Source organism: Callorhinus ursinus, unplaced genomic scaffold (genome assembly GCF_003265705.2).
Source record: "Callorhinus ursinus isolate GAN/ISIS: 27379988/994484 unplaced genomic scaffold, GSC_fseal_2.0 scaffold7, whole genome shotgun sequence".
NCBI classification, from domain to species: Eukaryota; Metazoa; Chordata; class Mammalia; order Carnivora; family Otariidae; genus Callorhinus; species Callorhinus ursinus.
In genome coordinates, this window is record NW_027397069.1 from 9474507 (window position 1) to 9499922 (window position 25416).

General features: G+C 37.2%; 2 protein-coding genes across 7 annotated transcripts in view; both read right to left on the bottom strand.

Moving 5' to 3' along the window:
- The window catches only part of HS6ST3 (heparan sulfate 6-O-sulfotransferase 3), a 637323-nt gene that overhangs the window by 312277 nt on the left and 299630 nt on the right, over positions 1-25416 (bottom strand). The window lies entirely within an intron of this gene.
- Positions 13986-14504, bottom strand: LOC112826620 (ubiquitin-ribosomal protein eS31 fusion protein-like). The gene has a single exon (XM_073894278.1). It carries the CDS (start codon positions 14476-14478, stop codon positions 14011-14013), a length of 468 nt encoding a protein of 155 aa, XP_073750379.1. The 5' UTR covers positions 14479-14504; the 3' UTR covers positions 13986-14010.

Here is a 25416-nt window from a genome sequence, read left to right on the forward strand (position 1 = left end):
ACATATTTAAAGTGTACAACATGATATTCTGATACACATATACATAGTGAAATGATTAGTACAGTCAAACTAAATAACATATCCATCTCACACGGTTACCTTTTTTGTGCTTATGTGGTAAGAGAACCTGAAATCTACTCTCAGCTAATTTCCAGTATATAATGCAGATTATCAACTATAGTCATCCTCTGTACATTAAATCCCTAGACTTATTCATTTTCTATAACAGCAACCTTCCTACATAACTGGATCCTCTGTAGCTGTATCCTTTGACCAACATCTCTCCATTTTCCCTACCTCCTCACCCTCAGTAACCACTATTCTACCCTGTGCTTCTATGTATTCAACTTTTTCAGATTATACACATAAGTGAGATCATGCAGCATTTTTCTTTCTGTGTCTGGCTTATTTCACCTAGCACAAAGCCCTCCAGGTTCATCTATATTGTTGCAAATGTTAGGATCTCTTTCTCTCTCAAGGCTGAATAATATTCCCATATATATATACCATAATTTCTTTATCTGTTCATCTGACAATGGACACTTAGTTGTCTCCATATCTTGGCTATTGTGAATAATGCTGTAATGGCACCAAAAGTTCAGGCAGAACAAGCAAAAATGAACAAGCAGGACTACATTAAACTAAAAAGCTTCTGCACAGCAAAAATTACAATCAGCAAAATGAAAAGGCAACAATAGGAGAAAATATTTGCAAACCTAATATCTAATAAACAATTAATTCAAAATATATATCCAAAATATATAGCAAAAAACCCCCCAAACAACCCAATTTAAAAATGACAAAGGACTTGAACAGACATTTTTCCTAAGACAGACAGATGGCCAACAGGTATGTGAAAAGATGCTCAACATCACTAATCATCAGGGAAATACAAATCAAAACCAAAATGAGATACCACTTCACACCTTTGAATGGCTATTTTCAAAAAGATAACATAATAAATATTGGTCTTGGTGAGGATATGGAGAAAAGGGAACCTTTATACACTGTTGGTGGGAATGTAAATTTGTATTAGCCATTATGAAAAACAATATGGAGTTTCCAAAACATTAAAATAGAACTACCAAGTAATGCAGCAATCTCACTTCTAGGTATATACCCAAAGGAAATGAACTCAATACCTCAAAGAGATATCTGTGCATCCATGTTCACTGCCACATTATTTACAATGACTTATTATCATTAACATGGCTTTCTGTCCCTTTGAATTATAGGTTCCTTGAAGAAAGGTGCAGGCCCTGTATATTTGTGTAGTCCAAACAATACCTTGTACATGGTAGATGCTCAATAAATTAAATCTATCTAGCCTCTGGTTTTTATTAGAAACTCTACTGAGGTAAAGATAAAAAATGACCAGGGGCAAAATTATAAAAGAATAATGAGAATTCCAAAAATATCCCATTTTGCAGCATGATCTTGCTTCTCTTTTCCTATGAGACTAATTAAAGAAAAACAGGACTAAGGACAGATTTAAGCAGAAGATGGTTCCAGCTGCTAATATGGCGCTCCTGTGAGTTGTCCTGCCATCTTTTTCTTTCAACATCATATCAAATGGAGATGTTTGAGACCATCCCATTTTTTTAAAAAAGATTTTATGTATATATTTGAGACAGAAAGAGAGCACAAGTGGGAAGGCGATCAGAGGGAGAGGGAGAAACAGACTCTCCACTGAGCAGAGCCCGATGCAGGGATTAATCCCAAGACCCTGAGATCATGACCTGAGCTGAAGGCAGACACTTAACTGACTGAGCCGCCTAGGGGCTCCGAGAGACCTTCCCATTTAAAGGCAGATAAAACACAAGGAGATTTGGAAAGTATAATCGTATTTTGAAAATTATCATAAACAACAACAATAAGATCTATGCATGTGACACACTGAATTCAAGCAAGCATGGTAGACTTCAAGATAGAAGAAAAACTGGTAAGTACCGCCACTGATGTGCAAACAAGCCCCTAGACAGATCCCCTAATATTTACCCAGATCATACCTCTTTCTCCACCCAAAATGAAAAGTAGGGTGTGATGTCAAGTTAAGGGGGAAAAAGCTAAAAATTCAGAAAACTCCAATTTTACTCTGAGTCCAATAAGTTTGTCCCCCATTCAACTTGTAAATAGGAGTCAGGAAGAACAGACTACAAACATATACATAAAGGCAAAATAATTAAAACAAAGGAAACTGGCTTCCAGGGACACTATATTTTTTCTAGCTTTCTTGCCCTAACATTTCTTGCTAAGAAATATGAAAAAATCAAATTCCACTCAGTTAACACCACCCTTTTCTTCTATGACCGGGAAGCTTTTATACCTAGTGCACCCTCCCATCAAATAATTGTTTCCAATTTAAAAAATGATACATGATGTGTGTCATTTCTTTTCAGTTATTTTCATTGCTCTGTAGTATCCCATTGAATGAGTAACCCCCCATGTATATTTTGATTCTGCTGTGGCTATCTGGGGTATTTCTATGTTTTCCACTAAAAATAATTTTATGGAAGTTTCCTGGTGAAAATATGCAAACGTTCTCTAGGGTTTCTACCTAATAATGAATTTTTTAGGTTCACGAGTTATGGGCAAGTTCAAATTTACTAGGTAATATCAAAGTGTTTTCCAGAGTATTTATTCCAGTTTCTACTCCCAATAGAAGTAGATGAGAGTCTCTGTGTACAACCTAACATTTAGTGTTTTCCAACTTTTTAGTTTTTGCCAATCTGGTGGGTATATATAGTTTTGACACTGATATCTATTGAATTGGAGCATCTTTTTCAATCTGCTTTGCCATTTGAGTTTCTCTGCGTATATTTGTGTGGGTGTGTGCGCATATGTGTGTGTGCACAGTGTGTATGTGCAATGTCTTGTCTGAATTTACTATGGACACGATGGATAACTATGTGCTGTTTTTAAACTGAGAGAGGTAAGAAGCACTTCTCTGGCCATCTCTGCTTTTAAAATTAAAAAATATATAGCAATAATTAGAAAAAGTACCATGATCAATGGCACCACTATTGAGATCACTGGCCAAAAAGTAGAAATCACTCTACTGCTCTCACTTTCTGTTACTCTACCTTCCAGCAGGTGATCAAATTCTACTGAGACTACTTCATAACTAGGAAAGTGGTTCCTCTCTTTCCGTGGAATAATATACAACTATATGCTCTACTCTTATCTCTCAAGAGTAGCTCTTACAAAGCGTGATGCTATGAGCATTTTTGTACAAGAGTGTGCAAGCATTTCTCTAAGAAGTATATTACAAAGTTGTATTTAGAATCATGAAAGTGTAAGTGTTTAAAGTTACTAAGAAATCCCAAAAGTGAATTAGGGTTCTCACTGCAGGCACAATCTCTGACACTTTTTAGTTTGGGAGCTTTGGTGGGTAGGTAATGCTATCTCACGTTTTTAATTTTCATTTCCCAGAAAAATAGTGTTATTGCACATCCTGTCATATGTTTGTTAGTCTTTCAATTTCCTCTTCTTTTCTCTTTTTTTCTTTTTCTAATTTTTTGAGAAAGTTCTTTTATCTGGATACTAGTTATTTGCCAGTTGTACATTTTGCTACTTTGATGTTTTTGCATTTTGTCTTTTCACTGTTTACAGTATCTTCTGATAAAGAATATCTCAATTTTAATACGGTAAAATTGAATCCCTACTTAATGGTTTTGCATTTTTGTGTCTTGCATTGTTTGTGTCTTTGTTTAAGAAATCTTTTTCTACCCTGTGGTCATAAAAATATAATCCTACATTTTCTTCTAAACATTTTATATTTTTCTTTCACTTCTAAAAGTTTAATCACTTTAATTTACTTCTTGGAGGAAGACAGGAATCCAATTTCAATCCTATCATATGTTTAATTAATCACTTGCCTTATCACCATTTACATTTATCCCTTTCTGCAATGCTACCTTGATAAAGTTTTCTTATATGCCTGAGTTAGGTGGGGTGCTCTATATTTCACCCCATAGTCCTACATAGCCAACCCTGTAAACTGGCAAAATTGAAATATAAAGTTAACTAAGCTGGATTATTTGAAAGAGGTTGCCTCACCTTACTGTTCTTCATGGGTGTCTTTGGTAATCCTTGCACTTTCCTTTTTCAAACAAAAAAATTTTAAGTTTATCTAGTTACACAAATACATACTACCCTATTAAACTGGCATGAACCAACCTGGGAAAAATTAGCATCTTCCTAACTAGAAGAATGATATCATTCTCCATTTATTTAGATTTTCTTTATCTTTTGCAATATAATTTATGATATTCTATATTAGTTCCCTAGTTCTAACCTCACACATTATTCAAATAGGAATGTAATATTACAAAATTTTTATTAGATTTATTTCTTGTTACTCTACATACATTGTTACACTGACTTCCTGGGTGTTCATATAGAGAAATGCAACTTACTTTTATGTTTTGATTTTACATCCAGCAATTTGCTATAAACTGTCTTGTTAACTTTAGTATTTCATTTATAGATCTTTTGAGTTTCCTACATAGATAACCTTTGAACAATGACAATTTTGTTTCTGCCTTTCAATTATTTTTTTTTTTGTCTTATTACATTGGATAACACTTCCAGTAACATTGAATAGAAGTGGTGATAGTCTGTATTCTTACCTTGTTCTTGATTGTAAAAAGAGTGCTTTCAGCATTTCACCTTAGGTGGATGTTTGCTGTAGGTTTTGTGTAAGTTCCTTTTACTTGAATAATGAAATTTCATTACCCTCCTAGTTACCAAGAATTATTCTAAGTCATAAATAGACGCTGAAATTTATCAAATTTAGTTTAAAACTCCACTGGGAGTTTTAAAGTTTTAAAGTTTTACCAAACTCCACGGGTTTGGGTAATATGTTACATTAACCAATTTCCTAATATAAAATAAACTTTGCATTACTGAAATAACATTATATACTATTGTTTTTAGATGTGTCTGGATTTCATGTGCTACAACTTTAACTAGATATTTGCAACTATATTTATGAGAAGAGTAGCCTATAATTTTTCTCTCTTCTAATCTATGTGCTTCCTTGTCTCCAACGTTTTGCTTGCCTCATATAATAAGTTTGAGACTGCTCCCTCTTCCTTCTTCTCAGAAGGACTTTCTGTAACATAGGCATTACCCATTCCCCAGCTATCTGGCAGAGTCACTTGGCCTGATGTGAAGGTTCAAGGTCTCATGGATTTGGCAGAAACCCCCCAGGGTGAAAGCCAATTTTGGAATTCATCCACCTTGCAGAATTCCAACTTTTGCTTCAGCTTTAATTTCCTCTGCTTCATTTTGTGTTCAGTCAGCAATGCATTTAAAAAACATTTTTAAATACATTTTCACCTATATTTGATCAGGTGGTCTTTCACACTGACAGAAATGGATATCCCGTACATGATAATTTTTACTTAAATGTTTATCACCCTTGCTGAATGGTCAGCTTTTGAAGGACAGGAGCTGTATATATCTGTTTATATGTCTTCTTCTCCCCAGTGACTAGCACATAAATATACTGAATAAATGAGTGAATAAAAATACAGATAAATCAATCACGGTAGTTGATTTGAATATACGTAGGTTAAATTTTACCCAGATGCTTTCTAATCTGCTACTAAATCGGTAATTAATGCAATGCAGGGAAACCAAGATGTAAATTATTGAATTCTGCAGCAAAGTAAATTTACTGTCATTTAATTGGGTGTTTCTCCCATTTTGTGGAGCTGCTTAAGTAAATCTCAGATAATTAAAAGCCTACAGTGAGTTGTTCAATAGCACTTATGATGCTTTTCTTGTTTCTGCCCCCAGGCAGCTTGTTTTTGGCAGTAGATGTCCAGCTCACATACATTATTTGAACATAAGTTACACTTCTTGACAAGATGCTCTGACCTCACCACTGAAAGAGAGGGGATTCAAGAAGTAGCCCTGTGCCAAGCAGGCATGCTGCCAGACCTCTTTCCTTAAGTGAAAACTACCTGCAAATTGAATTTAGAGTCATATGAGCTGTCTAGTTCTTAAAGCCACTGTTATGTGAAGTAATGACCTCCCATACTGCTAAGTATAAAGACGTAAAAATGGCCTAACATTACCTCCCATACTGCTGAGTATAAAGATGTAAAAAATCAATACCGAAGCACACATATTTCTCTGAAGAAAGACAAATGCATCTGCAATAACCAAGCATCTAGTCTTAAAGCCTGTATGGACCAGGCCAATGCCTGCGTGACCCTGCTGAGGTCAAAGTCTGAAAACATCAGTGTTTCCCAAACCCCAGAGCTCAGAAAATATAAACCAGCTAAATACATGTTTACAAAACATTACGGGGTCTTACAAAAAATATGAGCCCTGAGAAGGAAAGTGCTCCGGAATGAAGGTTTGTTACCAAATTAAAAGAAATTTCTTTCCTATATATAAAACCATCCACAAACTTAAATAACAAGTAGAATTCCAAACAAACAAATTACTTTCACAGTTCAACTCCTTTAGTTTGTTTAAACTCCTGGTAAATGTCTGATAGTCTGAAGCCAGAATTCTCTGTCCATTGTCGGGTCTGCTTTCTGCTCCCACATACTGATAATGGCACAGTGGCTGGGTTAAAAACACACAGAACAATGGTCCAATCCTGGGGAAAGCAATACTCTCACAAAATTATGTTTTTGCTTTTATGTCATGTATAATATTTTGGCCTTATCTTGATCTCCAAGTAGAAGAATTTAATGAGACTCTTGCTTTTAATAATTGCAATATAGTGAATTTAGCTACTCGAAAAGTATTTAAAGTAAACCAATATGGTCATTAATCATCATTACAGTTACAAAGAGAATCAAGCAAATAACCTTTCAAAATGTTTCTCAGGTCAAACTTCAAATCACTCCTGCAACTTTTAAACACTGAATTTTAAAAGGTAGTTTACAAATACATGCACACACTGCAACCAGTTAATTAAAGCAGATCTTAATCATGCCATTATTCAATTTATCATTTTTAAGTTACAAAAGCAAATGTGAACACTGATCAATCCCTTTCCAGCTTGGAAGGCATTGTTCTTGGGGAAAAAGTTACAGCCATTTGTGTGCCCAAAGCTAGGAAAGGAACATACTATGCAATCGTACCAAGAATTGCTGAAAACAAGAACGCAATTAAAGTCACTCCTGAATCCCAGTGAATATGTAAGAGTGAACACATTGCAACACTACAACAGTATAAATAGCAGAGTCCACCATTATTCCAAAACTGCATGCTTAGTCCTGATATCAGAGATATAGGCTGACCTAGTTGGCATCGTACCTGTATTTCCAGATATACTCAGTATTCTCCTTATTGCTTTATTTTTTTTAAGATTTTATTTATTTATTTGAGAGAGAGATAGAGAGCACGAGAGGGAAGAGGGTCAGAGGGAGAAGCAGACTCCCTGCCGAGCAGGAAGCCCGATGCGGGACTCGATCCCGGGACTAGAGGATCATGACCTCAGCCGAAGGCAGTTGCTCAACCAACTGAGCCACCCAGGCGCCCTCTCCTTATTGCTTTATACTCTGCCCTGAAATACGTACGATTCTCACAGTTGTAGGACTTATCCAGTGCAATGACCAAGATGACCTTCTTTATAAGTAACTCAATGATGACCTTGACATCCCTTTTTTGAGGTTATGCAGGTATTCTGGTTCAGAACAAGATAAAACGTATGTATTTTTCTTGTTTGTTTTGATGACTCCTTGAGGAATTTATTTTTTTCTTCCTTATTTATGATAAAATTTAATAAAATTCAAACGAGCATGAATATAATTTCAGGAGAACGCCTACCACCAGCTTGCAGGGTCTCTCCTGTCAAGACCAAATGCAATCCGAATTGTCTCCCTCTTTTTACATCACCTCTTTCTTACAAACTGCTTCATTTTTATCAGTGTCTACTGCAGTCTCCACTTCCCTGATGGTTTTAATAATATCCCAGCTCCCTCAGAATACATATAGCAGGAAATGGAAATATGATCCGGGAATTTCAAATCTCAAACTGCAATTCAAAGATCTTTTTTTTTTTTTTGTCTTGAGAACCTGACAAATGTAACAGATTGGGCAGGACAGTCTCTTAGAACCTATTCCAAATCATATAAAAGAAAGTCAGATCAGAGCCAGAGCACCTTGAGTCTGAAATGTGCTGCTTGCCAAGGCTTTGCCCCTTCTCGATTACTTCCTACTTCTTTGAGTGAGTGTGAACTTTATTTTAGCACTCAGAAAAATGGCTCCATTAGAAGGACTGAGGAGTAAACATCAAAGAAAACCTGCTTTGGGTGCTTTGTTGTGAGATGGAAATATCCTAAATCAGACGTCACACAGCCAATCCATACACCTTATATAATTTTGTTACTGCAAATGCTATTGTATGTATAAATGCTTAAAATAGAAAATAAAATTTGGCATTCCTAATATGCAGTGTATTCTTGATTCCAAGTTATCAACCAGTTACCCTTGAGCATACTAAGGCTCGGTAAATATATTTTGAATGAATAAAAGTAATATCACAGTAAGAGAACACAGAATACAAAGCAGGAGTTGTGTTAACCCAGATAATGATAAAAGAAAAAGCACTACCATGCTATTAGCCAAAATGGTTCTGTTTTTATTATTCTATTTTCCCCCAGTTCCTAAATGATTTATAAAAAAGGGGTCAAAATGCTGACTGATACAGCTAACTGAATCTAGTCTTGTTTAGTTTTACACAGCAGTAATTATAACCAAAGGATCAAAACAGTGATTATACAGTCACTTTATATGTGGAATACTTAAAGTAGAAAATGCTGTACTACAGAAAAAAAATTCTTTTAGCTAGCAGAATAGGGTGCAATAGGGGTATTATCTACTAGTGAATGCCCTCTTAGCCCTCTTATGGAGGAAAAAAACAACTCAAAGAAACACTTGACATGTTTAAAAGAAAAATAAATTTTACTGTGAGAAATGCCAACATGCAATTTTTATCTTAACTAAAATATTTTAAATCTTATTACTCAAGAGTATCTAATGATGAGATTTCCAGGGCTAAATTAACAGAGCTACTTCTCCTTGATACAGAAATAGGTTCCTATTGATCAAATTCAGCACAGGGCAAACTAAGCAGTCTTGTCTGCCCATCTGTATGTGTTTTGCCAGCTCAGAATATCCCTAAAGAGGAACAGAAGTGCTTGGAATCAATACTGTCCAATCCAATTTTTTTTCATGGCTATCAAAGAGAGTTCGGTAATTAAGAAACAATTCCATTAAAATGTCTAGCACCTATACTATAATCAACAGGGACTCAGATGATTCTGTTTCTGAAATACTATTTATGTGTTCACTTTGTACATCAAATTTATGTAACTGCCACACTGTCACCAAGCAAATAACCATTTTCTCTTTCTACTGCCCGAGCTACCAGCTACCTTATAAGTTAAGGGAAATCACTTCATATTGTTTGAGGTTTGAGATTCTTTTAAAGAGGCCCATCCTGGGATGATGAAGCTTGTGACATTAAGCATTTTTTCAATTTAGGCTGTTTCCAATAAGTGTTTTAAAGATAAATGCCAATCTGGCCATATTCAAATGGTAGAAATTTCGGCTAAGAGGATAACTAAGTGTTTGACCTCTGAAATACATTTCAGAGCAAGGACAAAATAAGAGGAGGAATTCTAACCAGGGTCATTAAACTAATTGTAATCAGCTTCCATGTAACTGATAGAATTTAATGTTATACACATCAACATTTTTTGCTTATTATTTTGCTCTTTTATTAAAATATTTCAATTATAAATTCCAGAGATTAAAAATGATTTGCATGTACTAAGTAAGGATTGCCATGGTAAAAATTCAAAAAGATTAATTTATTTCATAAATATGCAATTACTATAAATATGTACAATGACGACACTTTCAAAAAAATAAAAAATAAAACCTCCAGACAGCAAACCAAATCTTTAATCTGAAATTGAAAAAATTTTACAAAGTCAGGACTGCATAGTCAAACCCATGACTTGTGCCAAAAAAATTAGATATAAATATAAGTAAAGTTTTATAATTTCATATAAACAAAGTTGTAGGGAAAAACAGATTAGAACAAGAAAATCTCAGTTTAAATATCACCATCACTGAGGGGAAAAAAGCTTTCGCCGAGTCTCTAATTACGTAAGTCAGTTTCTCAGATGACTTTAAAATAAATTAGACAGAAGTAAAATTGTCCCCTAGGAACCCAAAATCTCAGACTATCAGAACTGACAAAGTTAAGGATATGTATAGTAGTAGATACACATAATAGACACATATATTACAGAATATATAACTAAGATTAAATAATACATAACACATCACGAAGAAAAATGCACTTGCTTATCACTTAGGAACATGACTTTACACATCACTAATTTGTGTAACTGGAGTAGAGAGCTGTTGGACGTTCAAAGCTGGATACAGGGGACCACTCTGCCTCATCTGAAAACAGATTACAAGTGGATAACACACGGTCTGATTAACCCATTTATCCTCATTTTTACACAACAGAAATGATTTGCAACAAAGGGTCAAAATGCTGATTATCCAGCTAACTGAATCTAGTCGTCTTCAGTTTTCCACAGCGGTAATTATGACAAAAGGATCAAAACATTGTCGCTTTATATGTGGTATACTTACTGTGTTCATCTCACCACACCCAGATAATAAGATAGAAAATAAATTTGTTCTTTCAAAAATTTACCTACAAGAGCCAAGTTTTTGTATTCCAATGAAGCCTCAGAGTCCAACTAAACATATCTGTAATAAAAAGCATTCAGAGAGGTTGGATCTTCCACAAAAGATAACACAGCTTCATCATTCTGCCAAGAACAACTGAGAGGCTATATTTCACTCAAGAGGCTAAGGTCTAATCATCAGCATTTAAAAGATATTGTTTTACAATAATTCCACTGGCCTGGTTAGTTCTGTTTCACATAAGTACAGGCTTTCTGTTTCCATTATAAACCCCAGCATTAACGAGTTTTAAACCGACCTTAAATCCAGGAGGATCACTTGACTGTGGATAAACAGTTCACTCTGGTTTACAATAAAGACAAAGTTATAAATTATCTAATCACTAAAATATCATTTCAAAAACAATACTAAATGTACTAAAAGTAGTCATTCAAGTTCAAACCTTATAAGCAATTAATTTCTTTTAAACGTCATCTATCAAGGGCTAGGAACACAAATGTGTTGCCTACACAGCAGATATTCTATCCATGTTTGATAGACTGATGTTCAAGCAACCCCCTTGAGGTGAGGAAAACATTATTTATAGAGCTAATACTTACTGGGGATCCTCTTATCCCGTTAAGATGTCTTGCTCTGTTTTACTTCATTCTAACATCATGCAAATGAATAAAGTTTAAAGCAAAGTGGTCTTGGTTAATACACAGTGTTGAAAGCAAGTCAGACTGACAGACAAAAGTGTAGAGGAGAAAGCTGAGTCCTCGTCCATGAAGTAGGAAAAGGAGGAATTTATATCACCTATCCCTCACACCCCTACACCGACAAAGCTAATTCCTGAACTTCAATTTATTTTGGCATATCAGAGATATTGCATATGCCTTTGCTTGGTTGGCCTGAAGGTAGATATCATACTGTTTAGAATTCAATAATATCATTCCTCAGTAATAAGACAAGTGGCAGAAATAAAACAAGAAGAGAACTAGGTAATTACCTACTAGACTCAAAGTCTAAAATGCTGGTGCTCCTGCTATTCCTACCACTGTCCTCAAGATATGAGGATTCTATTGCCCATAAGTGACCCACAGTCAAACTGGCTGCAGACTTATCTCTTCTAATGCAAAAGAGTCTCTCCATTCATTTAAAAAAAAAAAAAAAAAACCCAAATGTTTTAAGTTGTAAGAAGAAAGCCCTGATAGTTTAGTAGATGACCATCCGAAAGAAGATGGAGCATCACACATGAGCATATTTTAGTGTTATAATCAATGCAACTTAAAAACATTGATCTGACACATAATTTAGTATTATGAATAATCATTGTGCTGCATGGTAATTAGGGATAAATGCTAAGTCGTTCACACAAATGACAAAAATTAATGGTAGGTTTACACAGCAAAATCAGATTTTCATAATACTACACTTTTCATTAAATTACCCCCAAAGTCGGTGTCTGCTATCACATACAGTAGCTCTCATACCCAGTAGCTCTGATTAAAAAGGCAAAGGTAGAGGCGCCTGGGTGGCTCAGTCGGTTAAGCGTCTGCCTTGGGCTCAGGGCATGATCCTGGGTCCTGGGATGGAGCCCCATCATAGGTTCCCTGCTCAGGGGGGAGCCTGCTTCTCCCTCTCCCTCTGCTCCCCCCAGGCCACTTGTGCTCCCTCTCTCTCATTTTCTTTCTCAAATGAGTAAAATCTTAAAAAAAAATTTTTTTTAATTAAAAAAAAATTAAAAGGCAAAGGTTTCAAATCTTAGCCTCTTGTGGCTGGTGAACACTTCCACCTTACATCAACACAGACCTACTATGGTTTTCTTAGTGGCCCAGAGCTGAGGCATATTTACTTCCTAACACATGCCCTAATCTCCAGACTCTGATCCACAGACCCCACAAAAGGACCCAGTGTAACACATTCAATGCTTAACAGCATTTACTTGCCAAAGAGCCAACACTACAAGAGAGTAGACACCTTGAGCTTAGAAGGCTAAGGATGAGCTAGTATGGAAGGAAGGGAGAAATGCTTCCCCTTTTCTATTAACTTCTCTCAAGGATCTTATACAATTCCTTACAATTAATATCCAACAGGGCAAAATAGGGAGAGTAAAATTAAGGAAAGGAGTCCCAGAAAGGGGAGTACAGTTACCCTTATGACAGACACTGTTTTCTTTATCAATGTTTCAGTTAAGGCTGACTGAACTATAACCAGCAAAAGTTGGTCGAGAAATATTTAAATTTTCTAGACTACTCAGGGATAGGGGTAAGAAGAAGTTTTATGTACCGGGGGTTCTGGGATGCAATCCTCGCTTCCTGTTGTTGATTTCCAGGTGTGTGATGACTTAGGCAGCCTTCCAAATGAGCAAAGTCACCAACATCTAATGAGATGACTTGTGGCTGCAATAAAAATATGCTAGAATCGGTTTTCTTCTACCTCCACATACTGCTGCAGATTATGCTATTCGTGGAGAAGTGGCTTGAGGCAGAGCCCAGTCATTTTCACTCAGCACCATTGAAAGACAAATCCCCAAGGTGTTTCTGCACATCTTGTATCAGCTTTTGTTCTGCCCTCACTTTTCAGGAGTTTTTGTATGGCAAACAATCCTACAATATCAAGATAGTGTCTCTCTCCAGGGCATGGATTGGTCAGGTTGCACACAGTCCACTATAAAATACTGGGTTTCCTATACTTAGGGGTCCTCAGCTGTGCCACAGATCCACTGGATGCACAACATCTAGCTGGGCTATTCCTCATCACTCCCATGGGACTTGGGGATAAGGGGGAGAATAGGGAAGAAGGGGAACAAAAGCAAGCACGAAGCTCCCACCATCTGTGGTGCCATGAGTGAGTCTTTTGTCTGGGACCCAGGAGTCTTATGTCTTTTGCCAGCATCCAAACTGTGGCACGCTAACTTGTTAGTGTGCAAGTAGAGTAAAATATCATTCCTTTAAGAGTAATCCCTGGAAGGGGACGCCTGGGTGGCTCAGTCGGTTAAGCGTCTGCCTTCGGCTCAGGCCATGATCCCAGGGTCCTGGGATCGAGTCCAGCATTGGACTCCCTGCTCCATGGGGAGCCTGCTTCTCCCTCTGCCTCTGCATCTCTCTCTCTGTCTCTCAGGAATGGATAAAAAAAAAAAAATCTTTAAAAAAAAAAGGAATAATCCCTGGAAGGGTAAGACTATCCTCCCAGATAGCAGGGTAGAAAGTTGCTATGGATTCTCCATCTCCCTAGAAAAAAAAAATAGGAATATGTCTTATCCCCATATAGGTAGTTCTTTTTGTTGTTGTTATTTCATGTCTTTTATTATTAACCCATATACAATTACTTGTCTTCTGGTTTGTTGAAGCAATAAGTCAGACAACATTTGCCACAATAATACCTGTCGAAGTGGCTAGCCATGAAAACTCCAGCACCACACTCATCTGAAGGGCACTCCCGACAAAGGCGACTGATTTTGCCATTCTCATCCACCTTATAGTATTGCAGGAAGGCCAGTTTAACCTTCTTTCTCTTATGCTTATTCTTCTTGGGAGTGGTATAAGACTTCTTCCTTTTCTTAGCACCACCACAAAGTCTCAACACAAGATGAAGAGTGGACTCCTTTTGAATGTTGTAGTCAGACAAAGTGCGTCCATCTTCCAGTTGCTTGCCAGGCAAGATCAGTCTCTGCTGATCAGGAGGAATTCCTTCTTGATTCTGAATCTTGGCCTTTACATTTTCTTTTGTATCCAAGGGTTCAACCTCGAGAGTAATGGTCTTCCCCGTAAGGGTTTTCACGAAAATCTGCATCTTGGCGGCGGTTCCACCGCAGATGGCGGATCCCCCATATAGGTAGTTCTGATGGCGAAAGACTAACTAGTCAGCTAGAAAAGAACTTTTCCAAGACCTTGGAGGCAGTCATATTGCCCCAAATAATCAAATAATTCCTTTTATTGTACATTAGAAAAATGTATATTATTTTAAGACATTAGGTTCCTTTTTTGATTCCTGATAGAATTAGAGCTCATAATTCAAATAAAATTAAGACATCTTCAGTAAACTAAGAAAACCTTAAAACTCATTTAAAAAATAAAATTGTAATGACATTAAAAATCAAGTTTTTTATTTCCCCATATTAATTTCCTGGCTGCCCACAAAATATGAATATTAAGTTCAATCATTTTCCTATGACTGTTTTTTTTTTCAGTCTTTTGAAGGGAGAACGGGAAACCTTTATAATTCTCTGGAGTATGGAAAAATGTCTCCTTCAACACTTGGGTTTCTACTGCTTAGCTGTGTCATTTGGTTGGAGTACAAACTCAATGATATGGTTCCAAAAGATGGCTATTTACCCTCAAGTTCTGAGCCTCTATGAATTTCACAGGTTTACTATATAGATTCTGATGATGATTATGGTTCTCCTTGGTTAATTAACGCTCTGCAACATTTAATTTTGCATTACATAAATACCAGTAAAGAGAGTGAAAAATAAAACTAGATGCAAATTTTATGCTCATCGCAATGCACAAATTAGGCCATAGAAAAATCCCTCTCTGGATTCAGAGTTTTCTTGTACCAGCTAGAGCCTAGAAAAAAAGTTAAATTATTTTTCACCAATTCAACAGAGGTAAAAATGATCACATAAAAACCAGACTAAACAGAAACAAGTCAATGAGGCTGCTACACATAAAGCTTTATACAAATGAAGCACTGTCAAAACATTTCAAAATGTCAGAAATTCGTTTAGAAAATTTACAGTCTCTTTAAAAAAAAACACTCCTAGTATAAATTTGCCTTTCTGTAAATTTAGTCCCAACCTCTCATTATCACAAAAATGTCAGTCTCCTCAATTTCTAGAACTGTATCTATAATATTAATTTGCAGAGTACCAGCAGTCTGCCAGTGTCATTTCCCAAAGGTGGCCTACTTGATGGGAGTGTTGGAAGAAGACAGCCTAATTCTTAGAAGGACAAAACTGTGCACAATAACAATCAACCCTGCACAAGACAGCTTTTCAAAAGCATTTTTAGACATGCATAAATCAGAGATGCATTTGTGTTAGCTAATCACTACTAATGAACTTGAGCTGAGAATTCAAACTTCAATATTTAGCTAAAATTCTGAAGTGCAGCATCTAAATTAAACCAATACTATTGCTTGGAAAGCGAAGATGAGGCATTTTTTACATTTTCTAGACACTCGGGGCTGGATGATACGACCACAGACTCAGCAGAAGGAAACACAGGGGCACCTGGGTGGCTCAGTCGTTAAGCGTCTGCCTTCAGCTCAGGTCACCATCCCAGGGTCCTGGGAGCAAGCCCCACATTGTGCTCCCTGCTCGGCGGGAGGCCTGCTTCTCCCTCTCCCACTCCCCCTGCTTGTGTTCCTGCTCTTGCTATCTCTGTCAAATAAAATCTTTAAAAAAAAAGAAGGAGAAGAAAGAAAGAAAGAAACACGAGTGTGAAAAATGATCCTTTCTGATACTGGAAATTCACAATAAAAGCATATTTTGGCTTTTTGTTAAGGATGAAGTTATGTTACCTATGTGAACATCATTGAGGGTTTTAGTGTTTTTAATTGTAGAAAAATGGGTAATGTGACTGCCATCTATCCCTTCTTTTTTTCTCCTCTAATGTCAGGGGATTTTTTTAATATGTTGGAGGAAATAATGTCTTCTGAAACAAGAAAAAAAACAGAAATAAAATTACAAAAGTATAGCTGCAACCAGAGGAGACTAAATCTGCCTCCATAATATTGGTTGGTGTTCTGATGTGGCAAAAACTGGTTACACTTGATCTTAGCCAAAAGGCTGGGAAGCGACATGTGGCAAGAACTGGCTGTTGGTTCCAGAGGGTGTCTTCACATGGGGGTTTGAAGAGTCCCCATTATGACTTCACAAGCCACAGGCTAGTGTTTGTCTAGCGCCAGTGCACTTGATACCCACCCAGACTGTTTTGCCAACAGCATAATTTCACCTCTTAGCAGAGATGCCAAATGCTCTGTGACAGACTACAATTGCACTTTCAGCCACATCTACTTCATAATGAGCACATATAGTCACTGCCTCTCCCTCAGCAGAGAAAAATATGGCCTGAGCATAATTTTGTATTAATCAGAAGCACCGTTCCTGAGGACTAGTTAGCCAGACACCTCTGGGGCAATTTGTATGCTCAAGACAATCATCTCAACTTATTGTGGGACTGGTAAATATTTATACTGAAGAATGAAAGATAGATGGCCAGTCTCCAGGGTATGGAAAAAATCCTTAATAGTTATTCCAATCCAGCCAGGGGGAAAAAAAAAAAAGCATAGAGGTAGGCAAACAGGGGTCTCTAGCCAACACAAAATGCTTAAAGACATCTTTCCTAAAAATAAGCAGATCTCAACAATAATTTTATAGAGTCAACTTGGTGAGATATTTCACAAATACCAATGTTCTGTTGAGATGAATAGAGAAGTTTTTAAATAAGTCTCAAAACAAATCATAAAAGTTCCCAGGGCAAATACCACTGGGAAAACAAGAAAGTAACAGTCCATCAAAAAGGCTCATAAAACTGATAAAAAGCCAATTGTACACCCCCCGAAAAAATGATTTTCTTTGAACCAACTCATTTATTAGAACTACCCATCTCTCGGAGACTGAGTTTCCGAGCAAAACTTGTTTGAAATCAGAGCAAGGCAAGCGCCACTAGTGGAAGGACTGGTGGGGTCTTTGGGAGCAGAAGGCATAAGCACGGGGAAAGAACAGGAATAAAAATCACTTGCTAACCTGGGGCAGCTCCGTTAAGTGTTTTAAAAAATCGAAGCTATATACCTGATCTGTGGTTTTCATAAGTCCAATTAGAGTTTTAGCAAGAAATATAATGTTAATGCATAACACCTTTTATCTGTAGAAAATTCTCACTTTCAAATTCTATGATCTCTTTCTATATGGGAGAAAGGCAACAAAAGCCCCCAACATTTTTCAATGTCTTTGAACATGTTCCTAAGTAATAAGTCTATTGTGATAAATAGCTAGATAGCCCACTATACCTGCATTGTCTTTAGTAAAGAACATCTAGATTGGTACAGCCTTCTGAGGGATTAAACATAGGTAGGTACATAGGTAGGTAGGTAGATATAGGTCAATATATGCATACACGTACACACGCATGGAAGTATAATCTTCTCAAGATAAATACATGTATATGTGTATGTAAAGAGATCTGTTTAGTAGTATTATTTGGTAACAGTGGAGTCACTGTCCATGAGGTAGATTTAAGACTGAGTCACATGAGGCATCCTCTCTTATAGGAACTCTACAAGAACTGGAATCATGCAGACTTGTGGCAGAGACATAATTTTATTTCTCCAAGGTTGGCATGGTTGAGGTCATAAAGAACATTAGCAGTGTCTTCCTGGGATGGGAGAGAAGAGAGGAGCCACTTTGGACAATAGTTCATATTTAGCCCTCAAACCAGTCTAAAGGTTTCCAGACTATAGCCATTCATTCCAAAAGTGGGGGTGGGGGGAGACATAAAATTATACCTCATCCAAACATTATGCTCAATCTATGTCTGCTAAAGTTCTAGCCATGACATATAAAGACGAACAAAACAAATATTTTCATAGTCTAATGGAGACAGGCAATTAAACTTAATTGTAATACAACCTAAGTGCTACATTAGAGCTACAGAAATAAAGAGGAAAGGCCTTCTGCTAGGGAGGGTTTGGGCATTGGGTGGGAAGGCTCCCCAGGAGGCGCTCTCTAGAGTTGAATCTAGAAAGTCAAGTGGATGGGGAGAAAGAGAAACTACAGGAGCCTTAGATGAAGGGAAAAGGCACAGTGGCAAAAGAGAACACGATTCATTAGAAGCACAAGTGGTTTTGGGTGGATACGATTTTATTTCTTAGTATTTCTGAGGCACCACAATAGACATTGGAAATATCCAGAAGGGGGGAAAAAAAAAAAGCTGTGTTCAGGAGACTGAAAGTTAAATCAGAGGCAGAATGGAACAAGCACTGGGTGCCATTCTAAGATATTCTGGCCTTCCATGTAGGTGATTAAAAAAAAAAAAACATTGATAATAAAAATAAATAAAAAATTTAAAATTTTCAAAAACACTGAAAAATTTTAGGCAAGGGAAAAATACAATCATAATTGCACTGGAAAGAGACATTTTGATGGCACATATGAAGATGATGACAACAGTTGATTATTTAAGGGCTACGTGGGATACGTGGGTCTGTGCAAGAAGCCTAGAATTTAAGACTGTAAAATGTTATGCTTCACGGGTTGGTTTTTAAAAGTAACCCAGAAGTTCTGTGCCAAGAGAGAAAACAAACTGCACAATCCTCAAGTTTTTAGATCAGAACTAAAGATTAAAGGATGAGGGCAGAGTAGTAGCCTGGCTTCACCCAGCTGCATTTACTGTACCAAGAAAAACTACCTGAAGCGTCTCCTCAGTGGCAAAACCCCACTGCATCCTCAGGAGGAAGAGCACCACCTCCTCAGCCTATATAGGAGGGAAATGAAGTAAACGCTTCTGGAGATAGTACACAAGGGTAGGCCTTCTGGGAGCTGAGACTCGAGACGCAAAAGGGAAGAATGAAGGAGGAAGAAGGGTTGGAGGTAGTGACTGGCTTGGGACAGTTATGAATGGAGAGCACACAACACCTGATACCCTGCCATGTCAGTGAGCTCTACCTCCCGAAATGCCTCAGTGGGTAAAGTTGTTGAGTGAGACTAACGTAGATGTTGATGCTTTCCTGAGTGTCCTTATCTGGGAACCATATATTGAGGGCTGTGGTGAGGAAATGGACAAGCGGGGAACACCTAGAAGAAACGGTGTGGCAAGGAAGGAATTCCAGATTTCTGACTGGATAATAAGGCGGATGCTAGTCCCAGGAACCAAACTAAGGAAGGCAGAAGGACCACATTTGGAGGGCAAACTGCTTGCCTTTCTGGCCCTCAGTTTCTTCACATTCGTGGAACAAGGGCATTGTCCTGGTGCACCCTAACGTCCACGCCAGTGTTGGCTGTCTCTGAAAATAGGAATTCATCAAGAACATTCCATTTTCAACTAACGGATCTCACCCCCACAGCTCTCCTGGACCTATCAACATGCTTTCTCTTTTCCACTACCAAACCTGTGTCTGAATTCAGCAAAAAAAAAAAAAAGGGGGAAGAAACTTCTGGAATAGGAACAATGAAGCCCAGTTCAAGGACCTTAGGGGGTGCCAAGTATTCTTTTTTTAAGAGGGAGGTCACACCACAGACCTTGTCAATCATGTTCCCTTATCATTAATAAAGGGAGGAAAATACTCTCTTACAACCCCACACCAGTCTTCTCAGAGGTAGAGAATTCTTTCATTATTAAACAGTCACAGAAAAGCATACATATTTGAAGGTGTTATTGTTGGATAGGTCAATATGCACAGTAAGATGCTGCTGATTAAATCCAGCCCCAGTTCACCGGTCTACGAAGAAATCCTACACATAAAAAAAAAAAAAAATTTAACTTACTTTGGAGCTCTTCTTTTATAAAAAGATATAGATATTAAGACTGACAGCCATCTTGCACAGATTCCATAAATAAAATATTTTTATTTCAAAAAGTTTAACATTATATTTTTTTTATTACTTCTACCAAAGTGGAATGGAGGAAAATATATAGTACAGTGTACTCTCATGGGGCTTATTTGAAGTCTTTTCTGGTAATGTTTTGGTAATAATGGATTTTATTTGCTCTCTCAAGAAGGCATTTTAGGTTTAATAAACCATAATCTATAAGACTTCAAAGTACTTTAAAAATATATATATATATATATATATATAAATATTACCTATAAACGGACAAACATAGTTGACTGTCATATACTCTGGTTACCAATATCGATGTCAAGCATGCCTCTGACACACTTTTTGCCCAACTGATTGTTTTATTTCATAAAAAAAGTAATAGCTTCAGTGTTTTCTTCTTCAGTAAACACTGGGTGATATCTGGTTCAGTGCTTTTCAGCACAAAATTACGCCGAAGAAAGGCCAGTGTAATAGGTTTGACCTATTATTTTTACCTATTTCTTTCCAATTTCCACAACCTATTGTAGCATCCAGCATCTCTAATGCAGGGTAATTCATTTCTGACTCTACAATCAACCCCTAACTACACTGCGGTCATTCACTACATTTGATACCCCCATTTTTTTAACAACTTCTCCTTACATTTAGATTATGCTGTAGTTTAGACGGGGTATAGTATGCTCTAAATCTTCTGATCTTCAAAGAATGTGTTTACGAGCTTCAAGTGCAGTTTGAAAAGGAGGGGGAAAAGAAACTAAAAATGCTGTTTCAGCAGATGCCATCCTCTCAGTCTATTTATAAGAAACTAGCAGATGAAGCCTTGTCTCACATCACTATCCAGAGAGATGTCACATATAAATAGCACAGTCACTGTATCTGTTTTATATACCATATAATTGTATACTTGATCATGTTCAAATCCTTCTATTGCCTATAAAAAGGTGAACTCCACTAAATAGATTCCTACATAAGAAACCCTATCATCTACGGATCACACTGAACCCAGAAAGCATCATGTGAAATGTCAATTACATACACACCCATTTGTGTTCTATATGAAAATAAAAATTTCAAGATTTTAGTCTTAAAAAATTAAGATGAATCACTTCATTATTGGGCTATTCTTGATGTTCAAATCTTGCTCAGCTCACAAAAACAAGAGTGAGACCTCAATGCTTTCAGTCAATTTTCATTAAACAGGCAATGTCCATTAGTGGCGGGGGGGGAGTCTTCATTACTTCCTTTTTGGCTTGTTCCCACACCAGGACCCATTGCAGAATAACTGGTTAGTGCTTTGAAATCCACATGCTGTGTGATACGGGCTCTGGTCATTTCCAAGAAGCCATAAGGGCTAACTGCTTCAAATTATATAGTGCTCCCCTTTATACACCTCAACCCTGTGTACCCACTGCATTAGGTAATTTGGTTTTAAATTTTGACCAAAGTGATTTGATTTAAAAAGCAAGTAGTCCAGGAGCATCTAAAGTAAAAAGAAGCTCCTGCCCCACATTCCATACTTTTCTCCACCTCTCTCTTCAGCTTCTTCCAGCAGTAAATGAAAACCATTAATACGGGAATAATAACAGTGCAAGCAGTTCAGAGTAAGGGGTAAATGAGTTTATACATATAAATACTTGGAGCAGTGTCAGGAGCATAGTATCTACTATATAAGTGTAATCTTGTGATGATCATTACTTTTACATTATCAGGACCAACAATATCAAGAAATATAACAGTTATATTCTGTCCTATAACTAGGATTAATTCCTTGCCTACAGATCAACTCCAGAAATTGAACACTTTCTAGGAAAGGACACTTATTAGAACAGTGGGGAGGAAGCACCCAGGTGGCTCAGTCGGTTAAGCATCTGGCTTCAGTTCAAGTCATGATCCCAGGGTCCAGGGATCGAGTCTCACATGGGGCTCCCTGCTCAGTGGGGAGTCTGCAGCTCCTTCTCTCTCTGCAGCTCCCCCTGCTTGTGCTCTCTCTCTCTCTCTCTCTCTCAAAATAAATAAATAAAATCTTTGAAAAAAAAAAAAAGAACCATGGGGAAACTGTTTACTTCTCCATTCCAACAGCATACTTATTATGACCTGGATACTCTTCTAGAAACTGGAGACAGAGTGGTGAATCAGACTAACACAGTGCTTATGTTCTAGTAAGAATAAGTCAGCCAACAAATAAACAATACAATCTTAAATAGAAACTGGTATTATGGTTCCCCTATTGTGCTCTGTGACTTTTGAAGAAAAACATTCAAAGAATGATTCCTTTTTAAGTCTCTGATTGCTCAAAATCTGCCGACATTTTAGTGTGCTTCACATTTACACAAGGCTTCCTCATATTGGTTTCCTTTCTTTCTTCTTGTTGGATATATAATTTCTCACCTTGTCCCTAATATCATCCAGTTTACCCATTCTTTCTGTTGATTGAAAATTTTTCCATCTTCTCGAAGCACAATATGTCCTAATCTAACCTGGGCTGTTGTTTCATATTTGAACCATGATTTTCTCATTAAATTTTTTTCTTAGAATTTCAAATTTAATTTTATGGTCTATTTCTTATTATATTCTCAAATATTTTTCTTACTGTTCCTTGTACTCTTTAGTATATTGAATCCATTGTTTTCCCAGAACCGCCCTCCTTCAGATCTTCTTTTCTCTTCTCCCACCTGATCTCCTGGGGTGTGCTACAGAAATGTCATCCTTTAATTTTTTCACCTCCCTTGGATGCATTGCTTTTTGAAACCCACACCTTTTTTAAAAAAAGATTTTATTTAGAGAGAGAGAGAGAGTTGGGGGGGGAGAGCAGAAGGAGAGGGGGAGAGAGAATCTTTAGCATGGAGCCTGACAAGGGGCTCGATCCCATGACCCTGAAATCATGACCTGAGCAAAATCAAGAGTCGGATTTCAACCAACTGAGCCACCCAGGTGCCCCAAAACCCATACCTTTTAAAAAAAGTCTCACCTTCTTTTTGCTGATGTGCATCATCAAGTAACTTCCTAAGAGTACATGTCTGAAAACGACTTCATCCTGGCTTCCTGATTGATAATTTATCAGAATATAGAATTTTGACCAAAAATCTTTTCTTTCAGATTTGAAAGTCAATGTTCCATTGACTTCTAGGATCCAGTGTGCTAATGAGCAGTGGGAAGAAAACTGGATATGTTTTCTTTTAGGTAATAAGTTTAATTCTCTCTGTTAACCTTGATGCCTAAAATTTTTAAATGGCATTGTTCCTCTACTCAGCCCTATTTGCAATGTGAAAATCTGTGACAAGCTTTAACTCTGGAACCTTTCTTATATTATACGAAATGGATTCCCATCAATTATTTTTCCTGAAATTCTTCTTAGTTGAACACTGGATATTTCAGATTGAATTCTATGTCCTTTACCTTTATCTCATGTTTCTTGTCTTTTCATTCTCTATTCTTACAGGCCTCCTAAAATGTAACTTCCAAATCTCCTACTGTATTTTGTATATTAATAGTATATATATTTTTTATTTTCAGGAGCTCTTTCGCATTCTCTGATTATTCACTTTCACAGTATATTCTTACTTTTATGGGTGTAACATCTTAAATCTCTGTGAGGAGACCAATTATAACTTTTTCATTTTCCATGTGTTCTGAACTCTAAATTACCTGCTTCCTGTAGGGTCCGTTTTCTTATAATTTTCGTAGGTCTTTCTCTAATTTGAAGACCTTCCTCAGCTATCTTGGGCTTCTCTGTTGTTCATTTATAATAATAATGGGGCCTCTGTGTTCATGGGTAAGCCTCGCCAACTGGAAAACTCCATTTTAGGGTGAGCCTGTGAGGAACAGTCACTGAGCCAATGGCTCCCCAAGTCCTACCACGTGGAAAGCTTTACTTTGTGGCAAAACCACCCCTCCATTTGTTTTCTGGGTTATCTCCCTCCCCAAAAAAAAGTGTGTTCAATTTTTTGTTAAGTTCACTCTCTATTTTCATCTACCTAGTAATAAGCATTGGAGAAAAGCGGGTGGTGGTGAAAGGATTAATTAATCTACTTAATGGTCCCTGTTTGCGGCTTCATTGCTCATTTCCAACCCCTTCTTCCGATGGCCTTTAAGGCTATATAGTCTTGCTAAGGTTCTTTAGTTCAAACCACTGCGGCCTCCACTGCTGTAGAGGCCACATATATCATATTTCAAACCAGGAAAGGCCTCAGAATTCTGAACCACCCAGCCATACAGATGCTTTCTTAAGATTCTCAAGAAGCTTCATTAACGTCACCCAGCTACAGGCAGCACTGGTCTGAAACACTTGCAAGGTCTTTCAATGGAGTCAATACATTTTTATTGAAGTGCCATTCGTGGTAAGCCAACTCCTCTGCTTAAGAAATGTGAATAACATTAGAATGCCCAAGGAGCCCACTAAGAGCTAATACCGGTCAAACAGGAGCCAAATTAGAAAAAGAGAGAGAGGAAAGAAAAAACAAGACTAGAAGTTAGGAGATCTGGATGTGGATCCTCATTCCATCTCTAATCAGCTATGAGACCTTAAATAAGTTGATTCACCTTTCTGGACCTTATCTGTAAAATAAGAACTTCATATGAGAATAAACAGCTTAATGAAATCCTAAGTCACAGTCTGAGATTTTTGTCAGAATATGGTTAAAATTTATGTATATATTAAACCTACAAAATGCTCTTGTTTTATATACCAACGGTGGAGGAGGAAAGAAATCAAATTGTTATACAACGAATGGAGTGTACTGAGACAGAAGAAGCAGCTGGAACTGAAAACAGACATCAGTCCCTTGACACAGCGGAGTATATACTGAATGAATGAACAAGTGGCAAGAAATATATATTTAGAGCAGTGAAACTCTTAAAAGATGAATGTTGCTGACGTTTGTAAAGAGTAAAAAGTCATGACATCATAACAGAGTGTCCCCCGGTGAGTTCACTGTGAAAAGTGTTATTCCTCCCGAAGACAGGTTGGAGATTTCCAATAACATCTGTCTGTGCCTCGGACCGTCAAAGGAATTTATTGTGCATTTACACAAGCAAGAAAGAAAAATTAGAAGAGAGACCAAGCCTCATACTTTTTAACATGAGAAGTATCCCCAGCAGAGTTACTGGGGAAACAAAAGTTCCCCTTAAATAATTCAAGGGTCTTTTCATCAGCTGTATCAAACTGTCAATAGCAGTTCTCTGTTCCC

Coding starts and splice junctions, on each gene's coding strand:
- LOC112826620 (XM_073894278.1), bottom strand. CDS start 14,478: ATGCAGATTTTCGTGAAAACCCTTACGGGGAAGACCATTACTCTCGAG.